At 28.7% G+C, this 21573-nt stretch overlaps 2 protein-coding genes across 2 annotated transcripts in view; one reads left to right on the top strand and one right to left on the bottom strand.

Annotated features, from left to right (window-relative positions):
* Window positions 1-1003: 1003 nt before the first annotated feature.
* Window positions 1004-7800, bottom strand: LOC119675145. Its single transcript, XM_038086334.1, has 4 exons — window positions 7689-7800; window positions 1657-1790; window positions 1299-1352; window positions 1004-1243 (listed from the first exon to the last, which is right to left on the bottom strand). The coding sequence occupies exons 1-4, from the start codon at window positions 7744-7746 to the stop codon at window positions 1004-1006; spliced, it is 486 nt and encodes a 161-aa protein (XP_037942262.1). The 5' UTR covers window positions 7747-7800.
* The window catches only part of LOC119675144 (uncharacterized protein DDB_G0288805-like), a 19255-nt gene continuing 5429 nt past the window's right edge, over window positions 7748-21573 (top strand). Inside the window, exons 1-7 of the mRNA XM_038086333.1 lie at window positions 7748-7752; window positions 7960-8045; window positions 8285-8907; window positions 9050-9194; window positions 9826-9983; window positions 10104-11744; window positions 20293-20561. Of these exons, the coding sequence (XP_037942261.1) occupies window positions 7748-7752; window positions 7960-8045; window positions 8285-8907; window positions 9050-9194; window positions 9826-9983; window positions 10104-11744; window positions 20293-20561 (2927 nt within the window). The remainder of the gene's footprint in view (window positions 7753-7959; window positions 8046-8284; window positions 8908-9049; window positions 9195-9825; window positions 9984-10103; window positions 11745-20292; window positions 20562-21573) is intronic.

Here is a 21573-nt window from a genome sequence, read left to right as displayed (position 1 = left end):
AAATAGCTTTTTCTAGTATTAATTTATAACTTCTTCAGTTTACAATATTTCTGAAAGGAAGACAACTTTTCACCTACAAAAATGGGTAGTAGTAAATTATTAATTCCATCTATATTAATGTTAGCTTTTCGATGTTAGCTTTTCTTAATTTATATATATAGCAGTTCGATATCAGAACTGATAAAGTATTATATTCAATATCAGACAATCTTATTATCTTTATTATCTCTATATAAGGTTCCGATAGATCTATTATAGTTAAAACATTTTAAAGCTCATTAAAAAAAATGTTAGAATAAATCTGCACTGTAACTTATTTCATAACTCAAATTGAATCTAAGATGTAATGAATGGTAGAATCGATTTATAACTGAATTAAAACAAAAAAGGTGAATCCAATGCAGGTGTCGTACATATTGCCAGCTAAAATATAATATATGTTCCAAATGTAAAATATCCTTAGGGGTAATAATAACAATAATAATATTAAAAATAATATAATAATGCCATGACGAATGTGCACGTCATTTGCTCTATCGTTACTTCGCTCAAGGCTTTACTAGACTTACTTATGTAGATTCATATTTTCTAAACAGAAAATTAACTGTTTGAGTTACCTTTAAGAACAAAAGAAAGTTTCGATAACGGATTGATAAAAAATTTTTATAACGTCGCCACAATTATCCATATAACCCATATAGATAATAATTCCAAATTGGGCTTTTACTAAAATCTTTTGGTTGGATTGAAAAAAGTATAATAATCGAACTCAATATTATACTTTGCGAGAAGTATGGGTTTTATGTTATTATAAATTAAATAATTTAACATAAATACTTGGTGAAATTAAAAAATGTATTATCCATCATGGACATATAAAAAAATTTGGAATTTTTTGATTACTGAAATTTATTTCGTCTATTTGAAGGTCTTAAGTAATATTTACAGTGACATCTTTAAGTATCAATCAGATACCTATGACCAATGTTGTTCTAATCTATGATTAAATATATTTGTATACATATGAGCTTATTAATGAGAGAAAAAATATTCTGGTGTTTGATACAAATTTTGCAATGGATTTTGCACTACTTTGACCCGCTACAATAGCATTAGCTGCAGCACCATAGTTGGCATCTAATGAAGAGTCGGAGTGTGTTCCATCTGAGTTATTACACAAATCTTTAGTACAACTGCGGTAATATGTTTTAAATTGCGAGTCTTGTTTTACTGTATTCAAATACTAAATAAATAATTATAGAAACATAATTTATGTAGTTTTGATTTTCATCCCTTACCAATGGCTTATCTTCACAACCCCTGAGAAACGAAATAATTTTTCCTCCAGAGCCCTGAAAAATAAAAAATACAATGCAATAAATTTTGCATTAGTTTAAGTATTAGTATATTATTTTTGTGCTATTCATAAGTCATTCTATAAACGACCGATGATACTAATTTTCGTTAGCTGTGTAATGCACAGATTATAATACAATACAATATAAGCCAATCTCTTCCTTGTCTGATGAATGTACCTAGAAACTCTTATAAGACGTAGGCATATCTTTTCATTGGTTGCAATTGATCAATTTTGAGGCTTGCTAGTACAAGTTGATGTATGTACATATAACATATATATATCGTTATTGAACTCACCACTGATTCCTGCCTTAAAATAGTGCAGTATTTCTTAGTACAATTAGTTTGCCGCACACCTGCTACATCCAAAATGCAGCCTTTTTCCGCTCCGGATAACGTCTCAGTATAGCTGCAAGTATAACATAGAAGAGCTGAAAAAATCATTACGTATACATTCGTCAATATCATTGAAAATGAAAATAATAAAACGAGGTCAAAAAAATATTTTTTATATATAAAAATCATCAAATCATCAAATCATCATTTTTTATATATTTAGAATCTTATACATTTGTACATTTAGTGGATAAATATGATTTTTGGCAACAGACTCAAAGTCTGGTTGCCAAATTGCACGTCCTCCACTGGTGAACGTATTTTTGTGTAATAACAATGACGTAAATTCAAAAATAAATTAGTACACCACATTTATGTATACAAATAAAACAATCAAAGATATTTATGTATTTACAACAAAAAAAAAGTAAATAAATATGCGAATGACTTGAAATATCCACTGATTAAAACAATTTTGATAATAGTATTATAGTATGTTGAAGTTGAAGTTAATATAATTTCAATATGTGATTCTTTAGTCCAACTTATGACAAAAATTTTATTAGCAGATTTTCCAAATAAGAAGGAAAAATTTGCATTCATAAAAAGCTCAATACTCGTATCTCAGATAAATTTGTTGTTTAAATTGTAAAATGATGTTTAAAGTTGATATCTTTAAGAATTGTTGGTAATAAATACTACATATTCCAAGATTATTTAGGTCACCGTAGAATGAGATTTTATGAATAATTAAGATTCATTCGTGAAAAATACTATATAAAAAAATAATGTTAATCAGAAATATTAATTTATTTAACCCATTAACTTCCAGAAAGAAACTAACATACAATTCTGTTTTAATTTTTGCTTTTAAATGATCGACGCTATCACATTCAAATCGTTTGGTGTTTGGTGATTTGTTCCAATAAACTAACAATTTCAAGTATAGCGATTATCGGTGAAATAGTTTATTTATGCAAGATATAATTTGGAAATATTTTGAGGATTTCATACCATATCATCTAATTTCATTTATTCTATGTAAGTTACTATCAATTTCTTCTCACGGTAGAACAGTAACAGTATCAACTGAACTTTCGTTTTCCTTGCAATGCATTTCAATCGCTTTCTACGGCAAAACATATATCGGATATGAGATTATGGAGCGAAGTGACGAAATTTACTTAACTATTAAACATTAATATTATATTAAATATACTTGAGTTTAAGTGTTAACAAATAATCGTTCTAACATAATAAGTATCTATTCAAAACTAGTTTTTCGAAAACTACACAAAGAAAATTACATTATAAAGTGATATAGTAACATTGTAAGATGGTAATAATAAATTATATTATGAATACATGTACCTTATAAACAAAAAAGAACGAGCATTTTAAAAAGAAAACGCAAAATTTTAATTTTTAATAATATTCTTTATTATCGCCTTCAAAGTACTCTCCTCCTGCGGGAATACATGCATGCCAATGCTTGATCCAATTCTCCATACAAGTTTTATAGGCCGCCGAAGGTATGGCCTTTAGTTCACGCAGCGAATTCTCTTTTATGGCCTCTATGGTCTCAAAACGCGTTTCTCGTAATAGCAATTTGAGATGGGGGAAGAGAAAAAAGTCACACAGGGCCATATCTGGAGAGTATGGTGCTTGATTGATGATATTGGTGGAGTTTTTGGTCAAAAACTGCGACACAACCAACGCTGTGTATGCTGTGTGCCGGTGCGTTATCGTGGTGTGAAATCCATGAGTTTTCCTTCTATAAATCTGACCTCTTTTTGCGAATGGTCTCACGCAAACGACTCATAACGGCCAAATAATACTCCTTATTGATCGTTTGACCGTCCGGAAGGAATTCATCGTGTTCACACCACGAATATCGAAGAAAACAATCAGCATAACCTTGATTTTGAATCGACTTTGGCGTTCCCTTTTCGGTTTCGGCTCACCTTCGAAGCACCATTCGGTCGATTGTTGTTTGGTGGTCAAATTAGCATGTCAAATTCATAGACCCATGTCTCATTACTAGTTATGATGTGTTCGATTAATGTGGGGTCACTATCTGCGTTGGAAATCATCTCTTTGGCCACATCACAACGACGCTTTTTTTGAATGAAATTCAGCTAAAAATTGCCACACGAAAACTTCTTTGTATAGGCGCCAAATAAAAACTAATCGTACAATATGCGTTAAACTTTGACAGAATGTGTAAAATAGTGTTGCCAGCGTGAAAATAAAAAAATTTACCGATTGGATAAGCGCGGGAATTCAAAAAAAGAACAAATAAGTTCTTTTTTGATTACAAGTTATAATCATTTGGCACTTTACAGTGTTTCCATTTAAATTGATTACTGAGCTCATTAGTCGTTATCGTGAATGTCCCTATAGTTTACTTTTTAAAGACTAAATTATATCGTCATTTTTTATATAATTTTACAATAGAAAAAAACCCTAATATAAAGAAATATCTTTATTATTTCTGTAACAGTAGATACTTTACTGAAAATCCTTATCATTTATATTTCAATAGCTTTAAAAATAGGTTTCAACCTATACGTCGGCTTCTGAAACTTGTGGTGATGAAGAAGCAAGATAAAGAAGAGCTTTAATTCGCAAAGGCAAAATATAATGATATATTATATTACAAATTATAGACCAAATTATTAACAAAAAATTTTTATTTTTGCCCAAACAATTTTGAAAATAGGTTTAAATAACTTATTAAATAACTTTAAATAACAACAAGCGTTGCAACAAGGGTTAATACCCGCAACGTTCAGTTAAGAATATAATTTATACTCAAATGAATATTTTTCACAAGAATTCTATTTCGGATTCTCAAGCGCACTCACAATTCTGCTCTCTATATATTTAAACTGAACGAATTCTCGAAAATGTTGTATTTAGATAGTATTTGGAAGTCTAATGGACTTCATGGGAAATTAACCACTTTTTAATTTTATGGCAAAAAAAACAAGTGGTGGGAAAGTATAAATATTTGCAACAAAATGTTGTCACTAATGTGACATACTAGAAACGCTATAATATATTTTAAATATTAAATTATACGTATGGAAATAAAAATTAAATTACATAGGAGAATTATTTTTTTATTACATATAAAATATTAAAATAAAAACTAGCATCACATACTAGAAAATATTATCTGTATGATTTTTTTAAAAGTTCACAAAATTATTTATAATAAGAGTTGAAGGATTTTGGGAGGGGAAGGTTGTTAATATACTAGAAAAAATTTTTTTTCAAAGTTTTTTCACAGTTAACTAAACTAATCGAAAAGGTTAGAGATTTGTGTGAAAGGGAATATTTCAGAAAACATATATTGTTCAGGTTATTTGCATTTCGTTAAATTAATTATATAGACATCCACATGTGTACAAATATTAATATGTAGAAAGAAATATACTTATTTATGTTATTTGTAAGAGCTTTATTTTTAATAGGTTTTTTTGCTCAAGAACTGTCATTTCTTTATCGATAATATTTTTGAGGCTTGACAAGTTATTATAATGTTTTTAAAGTTTCTTTATCAAAATTTCTTATTAAGAGTTCCCTGAAGCTGACTATTGAAGAAAGTCGGAATATAGGCATATAAATTTAATAAAGTATAATTATTTCAAATACAAATAATATTATAGTTTTTAATTAAATCACCAATGGGTCCGTTTCATAATTATTATTAATAGTACTGAAATATAAAATCAAAAGCATGTCAGAATTATTATGTTCTTCTTATCTTTTGATTAAATTGTCAAGGGGCGGTCTATTTTCTTTATCCCCTCTGACCCTGAGTACATCACTGAGATCAATTTTGTATTATACATACAGTGGCTATCAACTTATTTCATCCAACAATGTTTGAAATTTTTAAAACACTGTATCTTAAAAATGAATTAGAAAACATTCTTTGGACATAATAAATGAAACAAAGAACATAAAATATGCTTTTGTTTCGCTCACAGGGCAAAAACCCGACCGCATAACAGAATTATAGTTCACAGCTTATATCATCCAAATTATCATTTACACTTTTTTTTCCATAATATTTATAATTAAGGTATTTCCAACCAAATTTAATAAATTTATTGTGTGATTTTGGACGTGCAAAGATAAATACGTAAAAAAATGGGACGACGCACTACTATTGAGCACAGAGAAATGGTGCTAACCCATTTTAAGAACGGGCAACCTCAGCGGAAAATTGCGAAATTTGTTAATTTGAGTCGCTCTACTGTGCAGAGAATCATTAACCGCTTTGTTCGTGGTAATAGGACTCAAAATATGGGCAAAAGTGCACCAAATAAAGTTTTTAACTCAGCTGACAAGCGATATATTTTTAGAAAAATCAAGTGGAATCCAAAATTAAATGCTCCTGATATAGTCAGGAAGGTACGGATAGAGCTAGGCAAAACGTGCAATGCGGAAACTGTCCGCCGAGTGCTTCGACACTCCCACATTAATGGTAGAGTAGCTTTAAAAAAAACATTTTATAAGCAAAAAAAATCAGAGCAATCGTTTTTGCTAGGGACCATGCCCACAAAAAATCAAACTTCTGGAACAACATCATAATCTCAGACGAGTCGAAATTCAATACTTTTAGCTCAAATGGCATGACTAACGTGTGGCGGAAACCTAATACTGAGCTCAAAAAAGAACATTTAAAAGCTACAGTAAAACATGGCGGTGGAAGTATTATGGTCGACGTTGGGAATCTGGAGTTTAATGATAATAACATGGACAAAACAATATACCTCAATGTTTTGAAAAAAAATTTACTCCAGAGTGCCGTAGAACTTGGAATTTCTGAAACATTTCGCTTCTACTAAGACAACGACCCAAATAAAAAAAGGCCGACTTTGTACAGTCTTGGTTGTTTTGGAACTGCTTACTTCGGATGACACCGTCGGTGCAGAGGTGCACACTTAAATGTCATTCAATATTTATGGGCAATATTGGCTCAAAATGTTTGGCAATATAGTATTTCTAACAAAGAAGACTGAAAAGAGCCTGGTTTACAAGAGTGGATGAAAATTACTCCAGTAATAATCCAAAAACTTGTAGGTTGAATGTCGAAGAGACTTGACGAAGTGATAAAAGCGAAAGGGTATCATAACAAGTATTGACTTTGGAACCGAAGGAAATTTTTTTTTTGTGGATTAAATAAGCTAAGGCATTAAAATAGTAGTATATTTATAGTTTATGTTCACTATTTATTAAAACATTATTTTCGGTATTTTTGAAGTTTCTAAATTAAATAATAAATATTTTTCCTTAAAAGTGCCATTTAAATATTTTCAATCGATGACATAGTTTTTCAATAATAGCGTAAAGAATTTTAAATTTGGTGTTGGATGAAATAAGCTGAGAGTCAGTATATATTATTATATCTGCCCAAATCATTTGCACAACTATTAGTAAAAAAGTCAATTTCAATACTTAAGTATAGAAATCATTACTTGCCTGGTCACAACATTAAAATTCATTTATTCCTTAGTAAACAGTTATAGCTTATTATATGATGTAGTAGAATGCAATATATTGTATTAACTGAAATACTACTTCAATTAACGAGCGAAAAGGTACGATATCGCACAATCCGCCGTTGCTGTTACCAAGCGCACAATTAAAAAAGCGCATCTCTACTGTATAGTATGTAGATATAGGTGTATCAATAATAATTTCAGAAAAAAGATAAGAAACAAAAATATCAGTTATATACGTGGTACGATTCAAGCAGTTTGCCAACACAACAATATATCATATATATTTTACATATGGTCAGATATCACAACTTATTCGCATATATTTCTTTTATTTCAGGTTTATGATATTATCTTTATGATATTATCTTTATTTATTTATGATTGAATTGACGTAATAAATTATTTGTTTTTACCTTTCTATTTTACACGCTTTTTCCATTTATTTTAATATGAGTTTCTATATTAAAAACTTACATTTCACTGAACCAAGAAAACTTAATACCATCACTGCCTTAAGTATCTGTTGAAACATAATGATGTTATAATAGATATTTTGAATCTATGGGTCACTAGTAGACGAATAAAGTGCACTAAAGAATTTTTTATTAATACTGATTGAGTTGGTTTTCAATATTGTTCAATTTCATTCAATGATAGCAAATAAAAATTAAATTATTGATAAGATAAGAGATATAATAATAATTACACTGTTTATATTCTCACTTAAAATATATTTTTTTTAGAGCTGCCAGTTTGATAATGATGCGTCTAATCGGTGCCATGAGTATGAAGCTGCGCCGATAACAACGGCCCCAAAACCTAATGAAAAAGGTAAAATCTTAAAACTTTTCTATGATTGTTAGAATTTTGTGCCTTTATTTTTATCATAATTTTATAATATATAATTCATCTACACATGCAATTTTTTTTATGAGTTGTGTGCCAGTAGTAAATGTCATATTGTTAAAAGTATTAGTTTTAAATTGAAATTAATTGCATAATTTTCTAATTTTCATAAATTTTAAATATTTCATATACTACTATGAAATCCAAATATATATTACTTTTAGAATGTGATGGAAAAATATCTCCAACAAATTATACTAATCCCTCCAGTTCTAAAAAGCAGTCTTTACTTGCTGAAAACTATGTGCAAAGATCAACAGCTATCACCACTACACCTACTACTGCACCCATTTGCTATACGACTACTCGTTCAGCTGCAATGATGGCATTAGCTTTAGGTCAACAGTCCAAAAGTCCGGTCCATACGGTCAAAATACGTAACGAAAACGTAATACTTAAAAGTGATGCAGAACTGTCAGCTAGCCTCATACAGCACAATAAGACATCTTCGACTGCTTCGGTTTCAACTGCGTCCACAAAAGTAAATAATTCATCACCTGAAATGACTGCCACAGCACGGTTTAAATATAACTCAAATATCAACAGCACAAATAATGCCATTTTCTCAGGTGGGAGTGGTTCAAGTGGTTCTGATAATGATTGTTTTAATACCTCGTCCTCTTCTTCGGCAACTGCACTGAGACGCTTATACTTTAGAAGCGGTCGCAGTAATAAACCCAAAATGAATCCAACAGCAAATTCGACCATGACAAGTATTCCATTAACTGTAATTAATCAGGCAAATATTGCATTTCATACATCTGTACAAACCGAGGGCGTTCCAAAGGTGAGTACAAAAGTTTTAGTTGTTACTAAGTATCCATTTTGTGCAATAACTCAAATATATAGGTTCAAAGCAAAATCTGTTATGTCCAGTATTCAGAATTCGTTTTTGCACCCATTCACTTAATCTTTGGTTTGAATTTCAGGTTGTCGTTATGGGTTCATCAGCGGCGTCAATGACAGAAGCAAACATCAGCACATCAACGGACTCAGCATCTACACTTGTAACAAGTATTGCCCATACCACGGACACGTCGGCTTCTGAAACTTGTGATGATTCTGTTGATTTGGGTGAGTATTCAAAGTAAACAAATGTGTTGTTGATAAATTATAACACATCTTTACATTTAACATATTACACATTTTGATATGAGTTATCGTATTTATTAAGATTTTGAGATAAGTATAAACATATACAAGTAAACCTATGATAAAAATGAACTCAGCACCTTCTTTTCAATATATTATGTATATCAGTAAGCAAAGAAATTACAAACCTAAAATTGCGCATAACTACTTGTACATAACATATAATACAATTATGATTTCTAGAGTAATTTCTCTATGATTTAGGTTTGCGAAATGACTATATACCTGCAAATTGAAAATACCACAAATATTTAGTTTGGGCTATTATGACTGGTGATTAGCTTATTTATGACATTTTGTTTATACATATATTCCTATTTTATCATACATATAAGCTTTGGCTTTCTTAAACAATACATATGCTACTTATTTAAATAGCCCAATTATATTATCTGAGCTTCAAACTCAAATATGGAATCTCAAATATGGAGTGGAATATGAAGCTTTAGTCTTCTTTATATTATATCTAAACTTGGCAATTTACTTTATAAGCTCTACAAGCTAGATAAAAGAATATATAAGTGCTTATAACTTAAACTAAAATAATTTTTAGGTGATAACTCCGGACCGAGCGAACCATTATTTAGCTCATTGGAGGAGCCACTACTTACCACAAAGCATATTGACTCTGAACATGATAGTAATGATATCGAGTTAAAAAGTTGTTCAAGATACCCTAGATCAGAAATGAACTTACAGGATAGCACAGAGGTTTGTATTCAATTAAATTTTTAGAAGTCATCTAAATTTATAACAATTATTATACATGCTAATGTTATAATATTTATTTATTTGATATAATATATATAATATTTATATTTAAATTAATAGAGCCAAGAATCCACATTATCCATATTTGCTGCTGAACCAACATCAACCACGCCTTTGTTGTCAAATTGTCGTTATGATCTAAATACTGAACATCTCAGATGTGAATCCGAACTTTTGCCAAATACGGCACCTGCACCAAGTAGTGGCACAAAACACTTTACATTTGATCCGCCAAAAGCTCCACAATCGGCCAGCACATTTGAAAAGTCAAGAAACCTTTTTACTTTTAGAGGAAATACAAGCGGTAATTCTTCAAAATCTAATCAAAATCAACAACAAACACAACAACTTCAAAAACAAATTCGGCGTTTCTTCGACTCCGACAAGAATATTGAGGAACGCATACACAATACAAAACAGAATGAGGACCGCAGCATTATAGCAACGAAACGAGAGAACACATCTAATAAAAACAAATTTCGCACTGCATATGCATCTCAACGTAATACTAATAATAGCACTGAGGGGGAAGATATAAACGAAAGTGAAAATCTACGTAGTGGCACTAAAAAGTCTCGAGCGCGTGATGTTAATACAACAGTTAATTCACGTAACCGTTATTCAACGGGAGGGATAGCAGCTTTAAGTAGCACAAAAACAAGTCCAAAGCACGAAGTACGACGCTCGCCCACTTCATCTAAAATCAATTCAGCTCCACCAACTTTGAAGGAGAGTAATTTTTTTAATAGTGCTCAAGTATATGGAAAGTTAAAAGAATTACCCCCACCGACGCATACTCAAGGCGCTAATCAACGCAAATATTCTTCAAGTTCTTCATCTGGTGGCAGCGAACGCGATCGTAGAACTCCAAAAGATAGCACAATGTTTCCTTTTGATCGTGAGGCAATTGATTACAAACGCATACAAATGGAATGTTTTGAAGTTAATGAAAATTCGAGCTCGGAAAGTGAAACTAGCGATTCTAATAGTGGTGAATCATGTTCTGTATATGAACGAAAATTATCATTGCATCATAACACTCCTAAATCGGCTGATATATTTCAACAGTATACTCTTTTATCACATCAAGAACTGCAACAAAGTCATCACGTCAATACCGGTCCACCATCTCGTAAAAATTCAAAACGCATACGATCCGACTTTGTCATGCATAGCACTATACGTGAAAATCAACAATATATTATGGATTCTAATGCATTTTCTCCACATCAGAAAACGTCATTGTCGCTTTGCCATCAGTCGCAAAAATCGCATGGAGAATCAACAATTTTTAATGAGCTCTCTTCAAAATTTGAGCAGACTACATCAAAGTCTGGATCGAGTGCTAACATATCGCACAGTAAGATTTCTAGTCCTAACAGTAGTATTAACAGCACTCATACCACAGTTGGAGGAAAACATTCAACTAGTAGCACATTCAACAGTCCAACAAATAGTGTAATCGATGTTCGTAGTGATGCATGTTTGGAATCACATAAACTTTTACATAAGAAGTCATATAAATCAAAAAGTAATACTGGAAAAGGTAAGACAACGGACTCACCTACAAAGTTAACAAACATAAAGTACAATGGAACTGGAACAGTTATATGTACAGCTACAGGACCTATCAATGTGACTCCCAATCCTATGGACTCGGCGATGTGCAAGCAACCATTAGCTACAATTGTCGTTCAACAGGTATTCAATTTATTGGTTAGATAGTATATTTAATAGAACACTAAATTCAGACACTGCTTTCTTTGAAAAAATCTTATTTTATTCTTTACTAACACCCAATGGTGTATTTCATACAAAACTTGATATAGAAAGGTACAACACGTATGTAAATTTAATATGTTTGTTGCATTACTTTAAAATCAGATGTATTTGTGGACAGCAGGTTGGCCCTGAAAACTTTTTTCTGATCAATTAGTTATATCACTTTTTAGTACCTTATTGAAAAATATGTGGAAAATAATTCCAAAGAAAATTGTATTTAAAGTATGCCGTCTTTAACAATACTTAAAGTTAGATTTTGTGATTTAGGACTTAAGACTACTGTAACTTTTTTTAATAATAAAATTCATGCTCTTTTTATGGTACATTAAATCAACATATTTCTATTTTTAAATTTAATTTAAAGCTATTTTCATACAAATTTTTGAGTGTATGAAATAATTTCTAAAAATTAGGTTTATTGAAATTTTTTGAAAAAACATTTAAAATATATAAAAAATTGTCAATTTTTATAGTCTATATCGCTGAAGCCATACACGATAACTCAAAATTATTAAAAAAATTTGTGTTTCTCGTTCCAAAATCAAAATTCTATTATTAATTAAAATATGAATTGTGACTCTTTCCTTTCCACTAAGGTATTAGAAAATGATATAACCAATCTGATCAGAAACGAATATTTTTAGTGAACAGTTAGTGGCACATATCTTTATCTAAAGTACTTTCAAGTGACTAAAGTTGACAGTTTAAATTCACTATAAGATGTTATTTTTGTGTTATTACTTGAGTGGCATTTGAATCTGAAAATTTTAATAATAAAAAATAAACTCAAACAAATGTATTAAGCTAACCAAAAATGATCTGTTTTGCTTTTGTTGGTCCCGTAATATTTAAATACATATTAACAAAGAAATGACTTTGCATGATGGCTAGTAATAGGCCTTTTCTTTTGTAAGCATGTCGCAAAAGAACTAATAAATTTTAACACTACTTTTGTTGCTAACTCTGGACAAAATGACAAAATGGAAATTTTGTTAGGCTTATATATAGAAAACACGTAATAAAATTTAAAGTTAAAATTTCGAAAATGAATAATAATTCTTTGCACCTCTTGGTGAGAATATTTTTTTTACATGATTGTGAATAAAATATAATTTTACATGCATTTTAACAGTAAAATAATAAATAGAAATAATAAAGTATTTGTTACGAACAATGACGACACGAAATACTAGGAATTAACGAAAGCATTCGTTGACAGTTAACTAAAAATTTCGTAAGTACTTCCAAAAATCCTTCACAATAGACGAACTTTTAGTCTTGGCAACCATGCGAATAATGGATTTCATATTGTTCTAATCAGCTGAGGTTCTTATTGTAACGTATTGGGTACCATTAGTAACGTTAACTCTGACATTAGCTACGTTTATATACGGTTATTCTCAATCTATAGAAAAGATGAAAATGAATAGCTTTTTTTTGTGTTAGCAATTTTTTTTTATTATTTATTTTTGGTTAGACTTGTTAACTTCGTCTGAATCATATTTTTGAGATTACATTAAATACTTTTATTTCGTCCTCTTTAACAAAACCAGTGTCATAACGTTGTAACTTTCCTCTTTTGCAAACTTCTTTATTGACTTTATTTTTATCAAATATTCGTATTTACTTTTTAACACACTGGATCACGAGATACTATAATGTCGGCACTATTAAATTCTTCATCTAGTTTTCCAAATTTTTATACCTTTTTGCAGAAATACCCCATTCATTTATTATATTTTATCTCTATCTATATTTTATATATATGTACCTGAATTAAGTTAATTTAATTAATTAATTATTTAATTTAACGATTCAAAAACAACTGTCATAAATATTGGGTGTGTTCAGTGAAGGTTTGAGAACAAATTCAGTTAACTACTAACTACAGTTTACAGTTAACTACAGTTTAGTAAAGAAACGAAAATGGAGTTATTTTAGTGTGTTGCATATTTGAAAATATTAATCACAGCTTTTACATGCACACATATATAATGATACAAATTTACAGTTAAATTTAGTTGCTTTGCAGTGGAGTTAAAAATGCTGATTCAATATAGTTAAACTTCCATAACTCGAATTTTCTATAACTCGGACTAAATAGAATTCAACAAGGTTTAGTGAGTTTTAGATACAAACACAAACAAATTCTTTAACACGAAATCTCCATAAGTCGAACATCATCTTTGCAAATTGGTACTTCGAGTTATAGAAGTTTGACTGTATTACAATTTATAATCACTTAAAACTTAATTTGTACTGATAATTATATAGCATTTTTAATATTAAGGTTTGACCTAATTTAAAGTGTTCAATAATGAAATAGGACAACAAATAAAAAAGTATTTCTTATAAAAAGATCTAAATAAATATTCATTTTTGTTTGAGTCTATTGTTTACATTTGTGATAACACTATTAGCTGTAGTTTTACCACCTGATTTGTGAAATGGGTTCCTTTCGCCATGAACACTACTTTTACACTTAATTAAAAAGAAAAAGAGACGTTGTGTATCAGCTATAAGACATATAGCTTCAAGATATTACTCATTTTCTTCGCTTGAATTTTGTTATTTAAATATTCTGAGCAATTTTCTTGTTAAACTCATTTTTTCCGAGAGTTTCTTTGTGTTTTTATCTCAGATAAAACCTCAAATAAAAGTAAACAAATTGATTTCCATTTTGATTTTATAAATCCGTTGTCATTCAAGATCAACAGTTCACTTGTTTAAAGTAAATTCAATGAAACAAATAAATTTTTTTAATAAAAATATTTTATTAGTGAAAAAACAGTAAACGTACACACAAAATTAATTTTAAAATTGAAATGAATTTAAAATATATCGTTCTTTATTGACTATATTTTCAACAAAAAAGTTATCTTTGAAGTAAACTGAATTTTATATAAACTATTGATATTTTAACTGGAATATTGAAAAATAAATCGAATGAGATGGCGCCATTTTATAAGCGGATATGCAGAAATCTATCACGACGATACAAAGAGGTAGTTAAATATGCATGTCTGAAATGAATATGAAAACAAGTTTCGTAAATAATAATAAGTTTTTATAATGAGTTTATTTATAATTATTAAAAGACTGTGAAATGACATTTTCCACTTACAATGGTGTTTAATTAATTATTCAGAAGTTGTACATATCCAACAATGTTGCGTTGCTTTCAATCTGGATAACGTATATTTATTTTTTTTGTGTGTTTTTTTTTACATATAATAATAGAGATTCTAAGTCTTTTATGAGTTGCGACCTAAAGTGAATAAATATTTTTTTGACTTGAAAGTGATATCAAGAATCCCTAATGGGAGAAGTTTTTTCACGAAGAAACGACTCTAATATAAATATTATTATTTCGTTTTTAATAAGAGACAGATGTGGTAGTTTTTACTAAATTAAAATTAATGTATGATATTTTAATAGAAATTTTTATTAATTTTCATCTTCCATATTCTGCTATATTAATATTTTAATAATTCAATTAAATTTTTCCACATCACTAAAATAAATTAAATAAATCATAAAAAAACATAAAAAAACTTATTCTCAAATATAAAAGTGTACTTGTTGCAATCATAAAAATATATATTAAACTACAATATGAAAATATTTATTTTTCTTATTAAAAATGAACTCTGTGAAGGCAAATTTATTTGAAGGTCGCGCAATTATTTTTTTGCAGTTAATGACGGCTATGCCTTTGAGCTGCGATACGTGCGGAAATTTGAATAGTTCAACTTTCCCTAATTAGTCGTGTTAAATGATAATATTAAATATCAAGAACCATAATATATATAAAATAAAATTTCATTGGAATCAGTTCCATTATGATTTCTGAGGCGTTGCCATTTGACATTGTGTTTTGGTAAAGTTTGCTATAAGGAAAAACTATTAGAATAGGTGATGCGTAGACTGATATATCGACTAGTAACCCAATAGAAAAACTTTTTCTCTGAATGATGATTTTCACAAAAACTTGACGCTAAATAGCGGCGTCCTAAAAATTGTAATAGGTTTGATTGATTAATTAATCAATTATATTTATTGGTTTAATTGATCAATTATATTAATTATAAAAATATATACATTTTAAAATATATTCAAAATATAAATTATATGTTAATTCCACAAAGTGAAATCAAAATTTTCTAACCTGCTTAGTCATAGGTTATATTATCAATAGATGGTTTACATTATCTTTTTTATCTCTTTAACTTTTATTACAGTTGATATTAAAAATTGACATTCCTATCATGTAATTTTCTGTTTTTTTGAATAAAACTAATTTACTGAATTTATGTCGTTAAAGCTAACAACACCCTGTAATATATTTAAAATTAAAAAAAAGTGCTTTGAATGTGTGCTATATTATTAAGAATGCTTGACTGTAATAGTCGAAGTAAACATTAACTTTGTTTATGCTATTATTTATTAATAACTTTGGTCATTAATTTATTATTTATTTATCAAATTGATCTGCATCATTTTACTACATCTTGTTTATTCAGTTAGTTCTTGAATGATTACAAATTAGTATATCAAGAAATAAGCAAATAGACCAACGCACATAGGCAGACAAACATTCAGATAATTGCAGGATAATGTGTGGTCTCGCACTACGATCTAAAAATAAATATAGTTTTTATTGTCCATTGTGTCTCCAAATATCCTGATAAATCAAGCAAATCATTTATTTACATTATGTGATAATACATCAAAAAGTCAAAATAATATTTGCATTAATGCTTCGAAGTGTTGGAGATTTGGAATTCGACCTGCAGTATTTGATCCATATGTTTAAATGTGCGTTACTTTTAATTTTTTTTCTGGTGTGTTTTGCACAAATATACAGAGCACTAAATGCTTGAGCACTATATGGTGTTCGAACATGTTTGAATCGAATGTTGTAACACCAGTATGTTCGAACTTTAAAATGCTTGAAGCTTCGATTAGCTTGAATAGGATAATAGAATACTAGCGTCTTTTTTTCGTAGGAATTTATTGGGTAGAAGCCAGACTTTCGGCTGATTAGGAACCTAAAGTTAGCTACAGTATTGATGTGTGAGACTTTTGTTATATATACAAATTTTCAATAATATTGTATTGATTTGTCATTTTATTATATTTATTATTATTTAATTTTAATTAATTGGGTCAGTTGGTTACGGTGCGCTGACTCTGAGCTTCAAATTTGGCAGGACACGCGTTCGATTCCTTGTAGTTGCAGTCTCAAAAAATTATTTACGAATAATTAAATACAAGAATTATTTCCAAGACCACTGATGATGGGTATTTGTCAATACTCGAAACAACTGTATGATCAGCTAAAAAATCAATTAATTAAAATAATATAAAATGAATTTTTGTTGCTATTTATTTAATTTCTAAAAGAGATTTAAGCTCTGATTAGGATCCTTGCTTGGCCTAATAAAGCCCCATATATTGTAATATCAATATGAAATAAAAGCTTATTTCTTATATCAAAACTTAAAAAAAATTTGACTAAATACAGCATTTAATATCTTTTTTACGTAAAGTGCCGTATGATATTTTATGATATAAATATATCTATGCAGAATACTAGGAATAATATTTTAGCCTTTCATTTTTGTACAAGCCACGAGCAATGGTAACAAATTGTATAGAAATACTTCTTTTAATTGTAAATAATAATGCCAATCATACTAGATTTATATAATGTGTCTTATGCAGCTAGTCTATGTATCTTTTTATCTTTTGTGCCACTTATACAATTTATTGCATTTGTATATAGGTATGTATGGTATGTACCGCATGTACTATATAATTGTATAATATATACAAAGAAATGCATATTTTTACATTGGTGCGTTTATCTTACGTGTTCCATTCCTCGAATGCATTGACCCCAATAACTAAAAATAAAAACGCACTCGGAAATTTCCATGAAAATACATGCAGAAATTCAAAATAGTTTTTTATTGCCTTGCATTTGCTTCGGTCTGTGGATATTATGCAAAATGTGTGGGAATTTTAAATATAAGTTGTTAATTATTTTTTACTAATAATAAAACTAGAAGCAAAACTATTTTCATAGCTAATAATAAATTTAAAAATTTATTTTTAAAAATTTATTTCACAAATTTAATTTTTTTATTGAACTGAAATAAGCCTCTTTCATGTAAATGAGCTTTTGTCTTTCAATTGCAACACCCACTGGTCCTCACCGGTTTGTAAAATATCAGATTTTATTTTTAACGTTATTATTTTTAATGTTGGCACAAGTTAAAAAATACATTGAACATTGTAGCCTTCTAATTCTTTTTTTTAATCCAGTCAATATTTCAATATTTCCAACCTTTGCCTTTAAGTATTGAGTATATAGTCAAGTGAGTATATAGTGAGTATATTCTGTCAAGTTAAATTATTATAATTGATTTTCGAAATTTATGTCTTTCTGAGACGGCGTAGTATTTAACGATTGTGTAGACCAGTGGTTCCCAACTTTTTTTTTGACCAAGGTCCACAGTTTTTACTAGGGACCACAAAGTTTAAGAGTAATAAACTGTATGATTATTTTAACACGCCTTATGCATCTTTGCTATAATGAATTGTACAATAAAGTCCAGAGGTACATTATAGAGACTATCAAATAGGTATATTATTATTTGAAAATTTTTATTGCTTATTTTCTAAAAATTTTTTTCTAGATCTTAGTGGACAACCTGCAAATTATTTATTCATACCTGTTAAATTTAACTCATGAACCATTTTTAACCATTTCGTGCACCACCGGTTTGGGACCACTGGTGTAGTAAATTTTTATACCTTCAAATATACAGAAAACTGAAATTAATTAAAATGTTTATAATTTTTAAAAAGACAGATCGGACAATATGTAGGGGTCTACTACTTAGGGCTATTCAGACATTATTTCGCGATAAAAATATATATAGTGTAAACCTTTTCAAACTATTAATAAAGTTTAAAATCAGTATTAAGGTAAAGATGTAGTGGGTAATTTGATGAATGATTATTTACTTAAATATATTATATGGAAATAAATATTGAAAAATTACTTAAAAACTGAAATAAATTCAAAGATCTTATGTACAATATTTGATCAGCATTGGCTAGTTATCAAAAATATGAACGACAATTGACTCTAGATGATCACATTGATAGCCTTGATTACCTTTAAGGCCTCGTATCGTCATCATTGATCATATGATTGATATCAAATTGATGTGATCTACTTATGTCCGGTTCATGGTATATAAGTATATTTCTAAGCTTTTAAAATACACGAAGAAAATTTTTTTCTTAAGCTCCCTCCTAGGCTACGTGCCTGACCATATTGCTTTACATGTGAATATATTTTCCATAAAATAAAATATATGATTTAATAATATAAAGTTATTAAATCTTTTTGTGAGGCATAAAGTATCTGTTAATGATTTAATTCGAGCTCTCTTCAGGAGAGTATGCAAAGATTAGACACCATGGATAAACTGTATTTCTTAAGTCGCATTCTGCTGCTCTCCTCTGAATCATACCTGCAGAGCAAAATTGCATATTTCCGAGAATGAGTTTTATCTAGCTCCATTTACACTTTCATATTTCTGCTGTGCGTCTAATATGACTTGTTTGAACCTATAGACCGATAGTGGATTTTTTCTGAGGCCACTAGTTGCACAAGATAGCCTAGAGATTGGTTTATAAAATTTTGTACTTCAGACTAACTTGCAGTTGTACGGATTCTTGCTATAGAAAGTTGTGTTTTTTCTGCTTATAAGAAGAGTAAAAGTAGGTTGTATGCATTCTCCATCAAAATTCATTGCATTTAAATGTTTAATGCATTGTTAAAATATGTAATGAAATTACTCCCAAAAGCTTTGCTAATTGACAGGTTTAAGTTAATATAACGTATATATAAATACATGATTTAAAAAAATTTCATCAATAAACTCTTTAGGGTATAATGGCCAAGAATTTATGAATATTTTATTATATACGTATTTTTGATTTGGAAATATAAGAAACAAATTTTAAAAATATTTTGTATCTTCAAAATATTGCTTACATTTTATAAAATCCTGCAGTAGAAAATTCAAATTAAACAAAAATACAAAAGTATTTATTAAAGTGTGAAATGATATCAAACAATCATTGCTGATTAAATTGTTTTTAATTTTTTTGTACTTTTTCATTGAAACAATTTTAGGAATCCCAGCAATATAAGATTATTTTTAAAATATGCAGTTAGAAAACAATATTGTTAGGATTTTCAAAATTTTGATAAAAAAAATAGGTATTAAATTTTATTGGTGAAAATAATTTAAAGTACATATTTTCATTGTAATAATATTAATTTACAGTGATTATCAAACAAACATTTAATGTTATATATTTACTCATATAAATTTTCAAAACATTGCGTTAATTTAAATTACTTTCTCAAAATTTCGTTAAGCCATCACTAAGTCTAGACAATACCGTGGAAACAGTACTTATCAAAAATGAAGGCGAATTCGTTAGTGTTGAGCAGGGAAAAGATTTGAATGCGATCACTGGGTTATCTGCGCGGAAACGAGATTCACAACAATTACAGAATGCACCTCATCTTCATCATCTACAACAACCGGAACAACAACAGCGGCAAAAACGCGATGAAAACATAAGGCAGCTTTTGGATGTAACAAATACTTTAACGTTTGAAGAACTACGCGATTTTGAAATGCGGTAAGTTGGATGTTGGATCCTCTTAGAATAATATAATCTCTATTGAAGATAAACATTCTTTTATTATTAAAAGAAATTTTTAAGTTATCAGTTTTTTATTGCTCCCATAAGTCCCATTGTTAAATTTGCTTATGATGTGCACAAAATCAAGAAAAATCAAAATTATATATAAATGGGAAATCAGTGATCACATATTAAATATATCCCCATATAAGAAAAGTGTGGTTGACTAAGATGAATATTATCCGCCCATTATTATTATTATGTATGTATATGGGTAATCTCTCACTTTACTAAATTAACATATTTATTGTAAAATTTTATTGTATTAATTAGTTGAATATAGTATATAGTATGGGTATGAATATAGTATGGGATGTTTAATAATGTTTAGAATTTATAGAGAATTTGTAATCTATTACCATTTTGTCGAGTACGATGTCTTTCCAACTAATATATTACTGAAGTATTTGCATCTATTTCATAATAGCAATTTAAAATAATTCAAATAATTCATGTTTTTAACATTGAAAATATTCTAAATATTTTAAAGTTTTCTTCCTAATCTTTCCAACATTTTGGCACTTTTATTCCGCGATTAATACTTTGCTGCTAGCATTAGCATTGCTCTGTCATTACTGGTTTTCTTATTTTCTTATTATTTTGTAATTATTCCTTTCTCTTTTTACACTAATATAATTATATAGAAACACATTCATTTGAGTTAAGAAGTACTTAAACATTATTAGTGTTCGTAAACATACAAATATATAAATTATGTACAAAAAATAAACAAAAAATTTGCAACAACAAGGATGTTGTTTTGAATACTAGTTTGCAGCAACAAAATTAATTAAATGGATAAATTGAATGAATTAATTTAATGAAGTAAATAATTGGAATCAATGATTAAAAATTGAAAATTTGCAAGTTAATTATTATTTGTCAATATTTGTATAAAGATTTCATCAACAGGAAAATAAGTCCATTTAGTGATGTGCACATTTTCAAT

The sequence above is a fragment of the Teleopsis dalmanni genome, chromosome 2 (assembly GCF_002237135.1).
Source record: "Teleopsis dalmanni isolate 2A chromosome 2, ASM223713v2, whole genome shotgun sequence".
Taxonomy (NCBI): domain Eukaryota; kingdom Metazoa; phylum Arthropoda; class Insecta; order Diptera; family Diopsidae; genus Teleopsis; species Teleopsis dalmanni.
This window is presented reverse-complemented; position numbering and strand designations above follow the sequence as displayed.

Coding starts and splice junctions, on each gene's coding strand:
- LOC119675145 (XM_038086334.1), bottom strand. CDS start 7,746: ATGTTTCAACAGATACTTAAGGCAGTGATGGTATTAAGTTTTCTTGGT. Junction 1,791..7,688: donor TTTTCTTGGTTCAGTGAAAT/GTAAGTTTTTAA, acceptor TGATTTTTTCAG/CTCTTCTATGTTATACTTGC. Junction 1,353..1,656: donor TTTTAAGGCAGGAATCAGTG/GTGAGTTCAATA, acceptor TTTATTTTTCAG/GGCTCTGGAGGAAAAATTAT.